Here is a 13,311-nt window from a genome sequence, read left to right on the forward strand (position 1 = left end):
ATTATAAGTCCATCTATTACTCAAACCAAATACAAATATAATGAAACATTTTAATTAATAACTCATTTAAGTAATATGCATTCAATATTTTACTATTTTATACAAAATAATGTAATATCAGAAATACAAAAAGTAAATACTTAAATATATATCATTTTATTATTCTTATATTAATAACAATTATATTTTAAATGATTAAAGAGAAATTTGGGCATCTATTTCAATATTTAAAGGTATTCATAAAAATTGTAATTTTTAATTATTTTCTTCGGAAAAAAAATACTTGACGAAATTCAACACTAAAGTTATTTCATAATCACCATTATCATTTGTCAAATATTATTTTTTAGAAATTAAAGTATTCAACTTTTATCAGTTTTTCTAATACCATTAGAACAAATTTTAGGATCAATTAAAAATTGGCTCTAAAACGAACAATTTCTATGAAATAAAGTTAATATGTAATTTTTTTGGCAACTTTCTTTAATTTACTTGGATCAAATGAGCTAATAGATGATAAAAGAGCAACTCTCTGATTATTTTCCTCATGTCCATTACTTGTTGAAGTGAATAAAGATGGTGGGGGAGGTGGAATTGGTATCACTGCTAAAGTATTATTACCTGATGCTAAAAAAAATAATAAAAATTATAATTTACACATTGAAGAAGGTATGTATATAAATATAACAGATATAATAAAATGAATATAATATAAATACTAGAAATGTTACAAATTGTTTGATTTTCAAATCAAACACCCCAAGTTCAGTTTGATTTGAAAATGAACTTATAATTGAAAAACCAAACTGAATTTTTTTCTTGTAATTAGGTTTAAAAATGAGCAAGAATAAACAAAGGAGCTGAAAATGTTTTACCAGTTAGAAAAAATGATAACATAAATCTTTGGTTCGAGTTTAATACAATATGTAAATTGTTTGGTTCAATTTGGGTTTATTGAAAAATGTCAAGTTCAGTTTGCTTCAATTGAAATATCAGGATATATAATTAATAAAAGAAGAAGTTGGTGAAAAACCGTAAAACTAACATGACCTTATATAGTATATAAATCCTTAAATATTATTTGAAGATATACTAACAATATTTTATATGTTATAATACTATTTTATCTATAATGTTAATTTCTATGTATAAACTTTAATTTATACATTTATAAATTTTACGAATCCTATTTTTAAATGAATCAACAGAAATATTGATAATATTTATAGAAAAATATTTAAAATAAACTGGCTAATTAACTAATAACTATAAAAAAAATAACTAATAATTTTAATATTAACTTAATTTTATAATACAAATAAAATAATAACGCAAACAATACACTCACTACTTGTTGGTACATCAGAACCCAACGATGCAATTGTACTATTGCTACTTGAACTGTCAGATCTAACAGTATTTTCATTTGCATTTACACTTTTAATTGAATAAAATTCCTGTCAAAATATACAGAAAATGAATTATGACTAAAGTATATGAATTTAACACTAGTCGTTAATAATTTTGGACACTTATTTTGGATGTTATTATCATTTTAAAGTATACATTAGTGGCGAGGCACGGGTAAGATAATTATTACGGGTATTATTAAACATTTCTTGGGCGCATCTCTCTTCTCGCATATGTATAAAATTGTTATGAACTGTTTTTGTAATGGTCCAAAAGTTGTTATGAACCAGTCATTTTTTTAATAAGATAATTTTTGATTTTATAAGCTACTTAAATATATATATTGCTACTTAAAAAAAAATAAAGTTTACACTCTTATAAGAAATAAGAAATGGATTAATTATTGTTAAATCAAGAAATATATTAAACTAAAAAATACCAAAAGTAATTTAATAGAATTATTATTCAAAAAGAAATTGAATGTTAATAGAATTACTCAGTATATAATTAAAATATTTAAAATTTGTACTTACAAAATTTTTTGACTTTGTTTCATCTGGAAGATTATCCGGCTCATGAATTATTTTATATATTTTTTTATGGCGTTTTTCTAAAGATATCTGAAAGAAAACGCATGAAATTATTATACAGGTTAAAGTTTGCTTACATATTTATAGAATTAACAAAAAAAATATATATATGTACAGTTTATAAAGAAAATAAGATTGTAATAAGGAATAATGCTGGCAAATAAATAAAATCATTTCAGTCATAATTAATTATACATGAAAAGTTCCTTTAATTGCAACAAAATCAATATTTTTATAGGGTTTAATTAAATTTACTGAACTCTACTAAGCTATATTACAGTAAGTTATATATATATATTTTAATTAAATCAAGTTAAATTATAACTAAACTACTTTTTTAAATAATTATATAAAATGGTATAATTTAGTCAAATATAAACACAATAATATTTTTAAATTCTTAAATAAAGCATTACACAAATTCAAATAGTATTAATGATTAAGATATAAAATAAATACATTAAGATAATATGAATATAATATTTTAAATAGTATTACTTTCTTTTGATCTTCAAATATTCTGGACATACATTGATCTGATATTCTAGTATATTGCTCTTTAACAACATTTGGCAGCTTACATTTAAAAAAAGATGTATCTTTTTCATCTTCTATTATATTTGCATGTTTTAAATGTGTAATTACTGTATTCACTTTAGGCATAGGTAATTTAGATGAAGATGGTGCTAGAATATTTTTTAATTGTTTGGCTAAAATTTTATAATGTAAAAAATAATTAGATAATCACAAAAATAAACTAGAGTAACAAGAAGTTATGTAAGTGATTCAAGTACACAACTTACTAAAATTAATTGAAGTTTTCAAAGAAAAATGTTCACAAGATGGTCTCAAAAGTGGTTCGTTTTCTGTTAATTCATATAATATATGACCAAATCCATAAACATCCACATCACATAAACTTTGGATACGCTTTTTTCCAAGACATACCAAAAATGGACGGTAATAAGGTGACAAACCCATTGTACTATTTTCAATACCCGTTAATTTTATGTTTTCAATATCACAGACTAACACATTACCAGAATGTAAATGACCTAAAATTATTATCAGAACTTTACTGTAAAAAATGCATAATTTTAATATTTTTAAACAAACCATAGGGTATGCGATTTTCATGTAAAAATTTTAATCCAAATAGTATTTGTTTCACATATGATATCACAGTTTGTTCTGGTAAGTATACATGATTAGAAATATCCCAATACTTTTTTAAAAAAGGTTGTAATGGTGTTGTTTGATAAAGAAGATCTCTTAAACTTCCAACTTGGATATTATGAATAGATAAAGTAAATCCTTCAGGACTCGGCAATACAACAGGAACATCAACAAGAGGGTGCTAAATATTTACAACAAAAAATTAATAAAGTAGTTAATTAACATATTAATTTTAAAAATATAGTATGTTTTAATGATAAACATATTCAAGTTATAAACATTATATTGAACATTAAAGTTTTAATATAATTTTGAAATTCTGATCATTAATATTAACAATAATTATCATCATCTCATTAGATCTATCCGAAATATTAGAGGTACCCTCTACCTTACAATTTGACAAAATTTTTACACTGGCTATCGATCTGATACAACCTCATTGTAGCTAAGGAAGTCATAAAATAAAACTACAAAAGATTTTATCAGAACTACTATAAAATTAAACCCATAAAAAAAAATTATTAATATCTTACAATAATACTAGAAATTGATTTAAGAACACTATTTAAATCTTGTTGTCTTAAAATTAAATCTGGGCCACACTCAGTCCATGATAGTAAAAATTCTTGTTTTGTATCTTTTTTCCACTTGGATAAAAATGATTTTTTTCGTACACGCCAACCAATACTAGGCAATTCTTTGAATAACTCAAATTCTTTATTACCTCTAAGAATCATGCCAACCTTTTGAAACTGAAAATCTGAAAAAAAAAAAATTATGAATCATAAAATAATGAAGAATTAGTAATCGATTATAATTTATAAAAATGGGAGATTATATATTTTTACAACTTTAAAGAATGCCACAAAAGTTAAAACAATATTGAAATAAATAAAAGTAAACAGTATAAAATGTAATAATTCAGGGGTCCTTAAATTTTTTTTATAAGTTGAATATAGTATTCAACTTTGCAAAAACTTGTATACCAACATTGGCCTGTAATATTGAAGGAATATTTAGTGAAAAGAATATAAGATAATATTAAAGTATAAATAATTAAAATTTTTGTTGTAATTATAAGTAGAATTTTGTGAAATTGTAAATAAATATAGTAAGAATATCATATATAATTATCGAAGTATGATTTTACAAAAATTAAAAAAAAATTGTAAAAATATTTATTAAACACAAACATTTTGGAGATTAGAAAGTTCTATAATAATTCTGTCCCAATATTATTTATAATACCAACATAAAATCTATTAAATAAGATACAAAATTTTAAAATTTACAATGTTTGATGAAAAAATTCATTAGTTTTTCCAACACGGTCACATTAATATGTTATATAGCGATAATAGCTACCGGTTTACTGTGTCAACGCATTAAGTCAGAATAGCGCTTATCTATTAACAACCTACAACGTTCGAGTCTGTTATAATTTTTTCTTAATAAACCCTTAACTTTAGAGAGCCGTAGAGCACTTAATATTAAATAACATAAAATATTTTTTTTTATTAAACTAAATCTAATGTGTAAAAAAAAAAAATAGGGTTACCATTTGAAAATATATAGTTGATACAAGTTTTAAACATAAAAGACACGGATGCTGCTATTTTTATGACTAGACAGACTAAGAAAGCCTCACTTTTCCTCCCACTTAGGTATAAAAATGTTAATAGCTTCTGAGATACTAGTTCAATAATTATGTATGTTCCTATTTGAAAAAATTTAAAATGAGATCCTTATATAGTATAAGGGATGAACATAAAAAATATTTTATAATAGATAAATAGAAATATAGAATAAAAGCAAAAAAAATTCATAAAAAGTTATTATTTTAAGAGAAATTGAGTGATGTCAAACGAATCATATTGTATTAAACCATTATTTGATGAGAATAGATATGATGCTTATTATTATTATACTGTAAATGGATGTAGTAATTATGAAATATATATAAGTACTTCATATAATAATTAAAAAAATTTTTTTTCAAATAACATTTTTAGCTTCAATGGGAGGCTGAAAAGGTATTCATTTTACTATGTTTTTTTTTTTGTTTGTTACCACTTCTTCTCTGCTCACACCGAACTGATTTCTTTCAGTGATATGTCAAAAGATCACAAGTTATATCTATTTGAAGACATTATCCTCAAAATTTGAAAAATTTCTCTCGTTCCCCGTAAGTGACGGAAATTTCCAAAAATTTTTTCGACATTTATTTAATATTTTTTACTTAACACTGCCGTTTTTTAACAGATACATGAGATATTTACCTATCTTTTTGCATATTTTTTTTATAAATCTGACCCTTTACCTGGTTACAAGGAGGGATTTAAAATGAAAATTTGTTTACAAAAAATTTACTTTTTCAACTTAACTTTTGAAAATGTTCTGGAAATACTACACTTTTATATATATCTTAAATTAATACTAATGTATTATACTTTATTATGAAAAAAAAAAAAATTTCAGATTTTATTTTGAGTTCATAGTGAAAATGGCCACCGTATGCTATTTTTGTGTTAAAATTCTCGATTTTATATTTTTAACTTTAGAGCATAACTGAACTACTTATTTAATTAACATAAATCTGAAATTGTAAACTTGTATAAAATAATTAAAAACTATTCTTAAGTTAACATTGGCATTTAGCATTGAAACTGAGAAGGCTAATGAAAGTATTTGATGAAATACACTAAGATAACATAAAAAATAAATAAATGATCCTATTTAACTCTAGGGTACTCATTTGAAAGCTTATGTCTTGTGTATCATTTTTACAATACATGATTTTCCTTGATATGTATATGTACAAATTAGTACGGTAAGTTTGCACCTGTAATCTTCATCAGACACAGGATATATGTTTATTCATATTACTTTTACAAAAAGCTATCAAACTTATTAAGGATTTTAAAATTTATTTTCAAATTTTTAAAGCTGATGCATCTGTCAATAAAAAACATAAAGAGTACTCATTTTTCAAATTTTGTCATTTTTCAAATTAGTTTTCAACCAAAAATAATAATAAAAACAATGAATTTATTAAACCACACTTATTTACAAAGAAATTATTCAATAGTAAATTGAATTATAAAAATTATATAATATTAATATTTCAATTGTTTGTTTATATCCTATTTTAAAAAATGTACAAATATAATATAAATGAATAGTTATTTGTTAAAAAAAACGTGTGTATTTTTCTGTAAAGACAAAAAGTTGTATTTTCAAAACTGATTTTAAAATTTAAAACATATAATCATTATTTTATGAATGAATCCTCTTAAATTGTAAAGTCTCTTTATGTTAATCTAATACATATGTCAGAATTACTTTGAATACATTACATTGTACTAGATAAGAATTACGAAATCCCACACAATTTTACTCAGTGGGACTTATTATTCTTTGTTGAGAAATAAAATTTAAAAAATGAATTATTTTGGATTCATAACATTAATTCAAATAAAATTAAAAAATAAAAATTTATTATATGAAGAAAAGTATTGTAGTTCTGAACTGGTGCACCAATATGTCTATAACATTTTTTAAATAATAAAAATATATCCCTTACTCAAATAAATATATAAGAGTTAAAAATTATTTACTGATTGAAATTAGTCAATTATTACCATGTATAAACTAAATGGACAATATCATTGATATAAAAAACATGTGAATATTTATAAAATATTAAAACTTTAATACTATTAAAATACAAATATTAATTAGAAAACAAATCAATACCCTAACGTGTGTCTGCAAATATTTTCATAAAATAGTATTTAAATAATTATTAACTATTTACATATTTTCTCCATTATAACGACATTCATTGTACTATTTATACTCATGATTTTATAAAAAAATTAATAATATCTATCATAGTTTTATGAGATATCTTGTTTTTTTTTTGACTATTCTAAAAAATTTTACTTTTGAAAAATTTGAATGAAATACCACTCATTAATTATTACACAATAACATGACATTTTTTTATGAATAAAATAATTAAAAATGTATTATTTAATTATTTTTTAGGTACATAAATTAAAATAAAAACTATACAACTACTTACCTTTGCAATAATCTTTATATGTTTCTGGATCTAAGAAACTTCTTACCATTAAAGTATTTGCAAGCATTATGTTTTCAACTATTATATTCAAACAGTTCTGGAATAAAAAACTAAATGTTATGATAAAATTTTTACTAAATATTTTTGAACAATAAATTTTAGAAAAACAAAAAAAAATGGTTTACTTGTAGTGCATCTTGCCGCTGCATAACTAATTTACGGTCCATATTACCAATAAGTTTTTTGGGTGGTAACTCTAAATTAATTTTAGAGGAATATTTATTTAAAGCATTTTGTAGTTTAACAAAATCACTGTACCGTTTAAATATTTTCCATGAACAATTATCAGCACTAATACGAATAACTTCTATTACATATTCCTAAATCAAAAAAATTATATTTAATTCTAAATATTATTTACATAAATGATTATACAAAAATAATTTGTAATATTTATAGAAAATTATTCATATATACTGACCGTATAGCCATTAGTATTTCTAGTATTGAGAATTGTACATTTTAATGGATGTGTATCATCTACTATATTTTTATTGCTCTTAGTATACTCAGAAACTGACATAATTATAAATTTCTGTTTCAGAGAATATTTAACAAATAAACCATTTTAAAATATTTCCTATATGATATAAGCAACTAACTAGTTCATCAATACACACCCATAATACTAAGTGCTTACAATAGTTGATGTATTCTCTAGTTCTTTCACAAAGATTCCAATCGTTCAGTTATGAATTGTAATTCTTTTTAACGAGATAAAGAGGGCTACAATTTATATATTAAATATATATGTATGCATATATTTATTTATTTATTACATAATAGCGAGTATCTACATGTTTTTATATACCTATAATAATAATACAACGACAATTGAATAAATAAATGAATAAAAGAATCATCAATAGCGATAGTAACAGACCTTGGAGCACAGATATAGATAATATTATTTTCCATATCTATGCCTTGAGTTAAAAAGTGGTAAGATCATTATATGATAATGTAAACTACAGATAACTGTGGTTAACACCTGATGATCCATCTAGTTTAAAAATCACAAATTTTAAACGGGAGTTACAGAATAAATATTTTTTGTTCAAGTAAAAAAAGTGTGTCATTAAAATTGTCACCATTATTCATTTTTTATTATTATTAATTATTATTACTAGTATAAAAATAGTTTGCTATCTCTTTATTTATTATTGTAATGTACTATTTATTTTTATTCTCCTTGAAAATAAGCTTGATAACTGGCGGTTATATATTTTTTAAGTTAGATGTTTATTTTATAACATCTATCTCATGATAACAAATAACAACACGTTTGTTGGCCGTACATGCGGATAGGTACGTTTTTAATTTTTCTTTTCGTTTGAACATTTACACCTCATATTTTACGTTCATTGAATGAATATAAAAATAATTTTTTCTAATACTGTTCTTTTAAAATTTAATTTTAGAAATTTTCTAATTGGAAATCTATAATGGGCAGTGAAAACTAAACTTTTAAGAACTAAAAAACATGTGAGTTTGGTTTAAAATTTAACTATATTTAATTTTTCTAATAAAAATATTTAATTTTTGATGTAAATATATTATTTATTTGGTTAAATTTTAGAACACTTTTTATAACTGATTTTGTATTGTCAAAATTAAAGATTTCTTTAATTTTTGTATTATTATAAAATTGTATTTTATTCAATTGATATTTATATATTGTTAAAAGAATATTTAAAAAGTTAAACTAGTTTTCTTATTTCAGATTCCTTCAAATTGAAAATGAATGTGGACATGCCTATTGAAGCTGTAGTTCAGCAGCTTGCCAACGCTGTTGATCTTACAATGAATCCATCAATGCCACAAGACAAGCGTCATGAAGCTTATCGTTTATGTGACAGTTTTAAAAATGAATTTCCCTTATGTATTCAATGTCAATGTGCTTTATACTTTACTAGTGATAATGCACCATATACAGATATGGTACGTCATTTTGGTTTGCAATTAATGGAGCATTGTATAAAATTTCGATGGTATCAAATGAGTCAAGAAGACAAGGTTCTAATTAAAAACACTATAATGAGTCTGGTAAATTCTGCTACACCTGCTTTACAAATAAATTATCTTAAAGATGCTCTTGCTAGAGTTGTTGTAGAAATGATAAAAAGAGAGTGGCCCCAACATTGGCCTGGAATGTTAAATGAACTAGATTATGCGACTACCTTGGGTTTCTATCAAACTGAAACAGTTATGTTGATATTTTTGAGATTAATAGAAGATGTAGTCATACTTCAAACAGTTGATAATGCTGCTAGAAGAAGAGATATTAGTAAAGAACTTCAACAAAATATGTCTAAAATATTTCCATTTTTTCTTAATGTAATTGATGTGCATTGTAGACAATATGTGGAATATTTAAATAGAAATGAACAAAATGCTGCTACTACAGTAATACGAGTAATACAATTAGCATTAACTAATGTTGGTGAATTATTTGAATTTATACAACTTTCACATGTTGCATATAAGGATTGTTATATAATAACAGTGCTGTGTTCCTTAATAGAAGATATTAATTTCAGGCAACCAGCTATTGAGTGTTTATCAATTCTTTTATCAAGAAAATGTAAAAATGACGAGAAGGAATGTGTTATGAAATTTTTTGATCAACCTTTACATCAATTATCTATTGTCACACTCAAAGCAATAAATCAGGAAGCTAATGATGAGAATAATATATTCTTAAAAACATTATCAAAAGTTATATCATTATTAAGTTCAGTTTTGTGTGGATTTTGGAACGATAACAAATTTCATAATTTTAGTACTGAAGAATCTGAAAAGATTTTACTATACTATTTAGAGTTATTACTTGTTCTCTTAGGTCATAATTCTGTTAATATTGTTTCAAATATAAATCAGGCGTGGGGAACATTATTTAAACATCCAGAAATAAGTAAAAATGTTGCATTAAGACAAAACTTCATTCCTAAGTGGTTTTTGGTATCTTCAAAGAAATTAATTAAGACTGATTATAAAAAATTAGATCCATTTTCATTGTTAGATTTTACTGACGAAGAGAGTTACAATGGTGTGTTTTATCATTGCAGAGCAGAAATTATTGAAACTATAAAATGTGCTACAGCTGTTGAAAATGATATTATGTTTTCAGTTACAGAAAATTTGCTCAAATCATGTATAGAAAAGACATCTACACGAATTAAAATAATTCCGATCTGTGAATCAGATTCTCCAGAATTTTTAGAATGGGAAGTTGTTGTTTTAATTTTAGATGGAGTTGTTAGCAAATTGTTAATGACATTAGATTCTGAAATTGTTCAAAAAGGTTTAAAATTAATTGAACTCTGTTTGAAATTCGATACACAAGATCCTTTAATTTTATCATTTCTTCTTTCATCAGTATCAGCATTATTCATATTTTTAACTGCTACTTCATGGCCATCTGAATATTTACATGCAACTCTTAATAAGATGTATGAATATTTAATACTTGAATGTCATCCTGAAGATCAACTTTATGTTCCAATCAAAGACCTAAGGTTTCATTCAGCATCATTGTTTATTAAACTTAGTGTTAAATTTCCAAATCTTTTATTACCAGTGTTTGATAAATTATGTTCATTAAGCGATCAACTATTAATTAAAACCAGCAAAGCTGGAGATCATCTTAACATTTGTTTACGTGTGCAAGAAGCACTTATAGTACTCAACAATCATATTCCAGAATATGATAAGCAAGTTCAACTAATTAAGCATATTTTGGAACCATGTCAATTGATGTGGCAAAAAATACAAGCTGTTGTGTCTGGTGGACCAGAAGAATTATTAGTCTATTTAGGTCTCGATAGGCCTCATGTTGATTTAGACTCAAATGTGTCCATAGAAAATAGAAATCATTTAATTCATTGTGTTAATGTATTAACCAGTGTTATGACCAGAAGCAATATAAAATCTTCAAATTTATCAAATTTGCCATTTATTTCTCCTGTAACAGAACCTGTGTTATTATTACTTCCAAATATATTTTTACTCATAAAAAATTTCAATTCCCTTTGTTCTAATAATTTTAATAAACGTATGCATCCTAGCTTTAACAATATATTTCAAATATTTCCTCAAGAACGTGACACATTACTAGGCAAGAATGTTGTTTCAGAAAAAAATGATCCATTTCAAATGTTCAAAAAAAAACAGAAACCTGACCCTATTTATAAAATAAAATACTCAATTTTAACAGTTTATGAAAATTGTTTATTAGTTTTAGGAAGATCATGTCATTTACTTGGAGAAAATCTTTATGCATTACAAAATTTTGCTCCTAGTTTTATAGCAACTATAATGAATAATGCAGAATCTTTACCCCATATTCGTATAAGAACTATTATGAAGAATTTTATCAAACCATTTCTCATTAATTGTTCAAACAAGTTTTATGATTCAGTTCTAATTCCTATTTTAAATTCATTCTTATCTCATATGCTAATACGTTTAAGTATTACATGGCAAAACATACCTGATAGGGAGGAAAATTATGATTCTAAAGAAGGGGATTCTGAAGAGCTAATTGAGGATATGATAATACGTTTATTAACTAGAGAATATTTAGAACTAATAAGATTATGTTTAACTTTTTCTAATGATTCAAAGACAAGTCCACATGGAAGTGCAGAAGAAATATCAGTAGTTCAATCTAATAATGATATATCTGAGTTAGGTATAAAGCTTTTAAGGAATGAACAATCAAGACAATTAATTGTTGAAAGTATTCTTAGTGGATTGTCTTGGAATTCTTCTATTAGTCAATTTTGGAAAACATGTCAAATTTTTCAGTGGGACAACAGACCAGTTTTACCACCTTGGAGTGATAGTCAATCTAGTTTCAAAGCAAATTGTCTCACTCAATTAGTTGTGAAACAATTAATAGTAGAAGACGAAAGGTCTGCAATGATTATTGCTCCTGATTTATTAATAGCTATATTAGAAAGTCTTCATTGGTTTGGACATCATGATTCAAATGTTGGTCCACTCTTAGTTACTTGTTTATATGTTTATGAGACTTTCCGTTGTAAAAATGATCAACTCTTGGGAGTTTTTAGAAAACTACCTGAAATAAATTTAGATACATTAGATCGTTTTGACAAATGGGTATTAAGTTCTGATCCAGTTAATAGTAAAGTTAATAAAAGTAAACGTGATATGCTCAAGAAAATATTAGCTGGTTGTATTGGAAAAGATGTGAGTCAAACTCATAAACAAAAAGCAGAACTAAGAGATTTGCCGAGAGTTCATATCCCAAAAATATGCACAACAGACTTGCTAGAAAATGGTGATGAATTAAACATAAATAAATTACAAAATTAACTTATTTTTATTAAAAACATAAATCTTTCTTTTTTCTTTTCTTTTTTTATTTAATTTTCATTGTTGATATTGTTTTATTTATTTTTGTCTTTAACATGTTTGTTAAAAATATTTAAATATTTAGGCTTTGTAAATACTATATTTTACCAATAAGCCTAAAATACTTTTACTTGTAAAAATAATAGGTACTTTATTATCCACATTTTTAATTAATAAAATGGCCTGTATATTAAACTTGTTTGATTTATATTTTTTGAAAAGATTAATATTTGACAGCAAATCATAACAGGAATATTATCCTAGTATTTTCATTGCAGATGTGGTAATTCATTTAATATATTATAGAAAGTTTTTTGATAATGCAACATTAATTTCAATCCAATTAAATCATACAAGTAGCAGAATATTAAATGTATTATTTTCTTGTTTTTTTAACATATAACTTAAAATTGATGAAGTTTACTTTATAAGTAATGAAAAATTACTTTTATAATTACTAATTAATAACTGTAACTATTTAGTTATTAAGAATAATGTTGGCTAAAAAAAAATTGGATAGCTCATATATAATTTCTTTTTCCTTTAAAGTAGTATCAGCTTAAGTCTTAAATGGAAACATATATTTTTAATTACCTTAAAAATAAG

The 13,311-nt window shown here is 23.9% G+C and overlaps 2 protein-coding genes across 7 annotated transcripts; one reads left to right on the top strand and one right to left on the bottom strand.

Annotated features, from left to right (window-relative positions):
- Positions 1–187: 187 nt before the first annotated feature.
- On the bottom strand, positions 188–8,204 carry LOC126896330 (PX domain-containing protein kinase-like protein). Of its 5 annotated transcripts, none has more exons than XM_050669021.1 (11): positions 7,947–8,203; positions 7,748–7,861; positions 7,452–7,646; positions 7,267–7,363; positions 3,713–3,939; positions 3,117–3,357; positions 2,804–3,055; positions 2,499–2,710; positions 1,944–2,030; positions 1,349–1,457; positions 189–627 (listed from the first exon to the last, which is right to left on the bottom strand). In XM_050669021.1, the coding sequence occupies exons 2-11, from the start codon at positions 7,847–7,849 to the stop codon at positions 455–457; spliced, it is 1,695 nt and encodes a 564-aa protein (XP_050524978.1). In that variant the 5' UTR covers positions 7,850–7,861; positions 7,947–8,203; the 3' UTR covers positions 189–454. The 5 variants fall into 5 exon arrangements, with proteins under 5 accessions (XP_050524985.1, XP_050524978.1, XP_050524994.1 ...); XM_050669037.1 differs by having other exon boundaries at positions 189–425; positions 493–627; positions 7,748–8,203; XM_050669028.1 differs by having other exon boundaries at positions 188–621; positions 7,748–8,204.
- Positions 8,205–8,586: 382 nt separating this feature from the next.
- LOC126896225 (exportin-5) lies at positions 8,587–12,903 on the top strand. 2 transcript variants are annotated; one of them, XM_050668826.1, is made up of 3 exons: positions 8,587–8,634; positions 8,748–8,811; positions 9,050–12,903. In XM_050668826.1, exon 3 carries the CDS (start codon positions 9,067–9,069, stop codon positions 12,664–12,666), a length of 3,600 nt encoding a protein of 1,199 aa, XP_050524783.1. In that variant the 5' UTR covers positions 8,587–8,634; positions 8,748–8,811; positions 9,050–9,066; the 3' UTR covers positions 12,667–12,903. The 2 variants fall into 2 exon arrangements, with proteins under 2 accessions (XP_050524783.1, XP_050524792.1); XM_050668835.1 differs by lacking the exon at positions 8,587–8,634 and having other exon boundaries at positions 8,641–8,811; positions 9,036–12,903.
- Positions 12,904–13,311: the final 408 nt, after the last annotated feature.

This window comes from Daktulosphaira vitifoliae, unplaced genomic scaffold (assembly GCF_025091365.1).
Source record: "Daktulosphaira vitifoliae isolate Bord-2020 unplaced genomic scaffold, ASM2509136v1 Scaffold_1, whole genome shotgun sequence".
NCBI lineage: Eukaryota > Metazoa > Arthropoda > Insecta > Hemiptera > Phylloxeridae > Daktulosphaira > Daktulosphaira vitifoliae.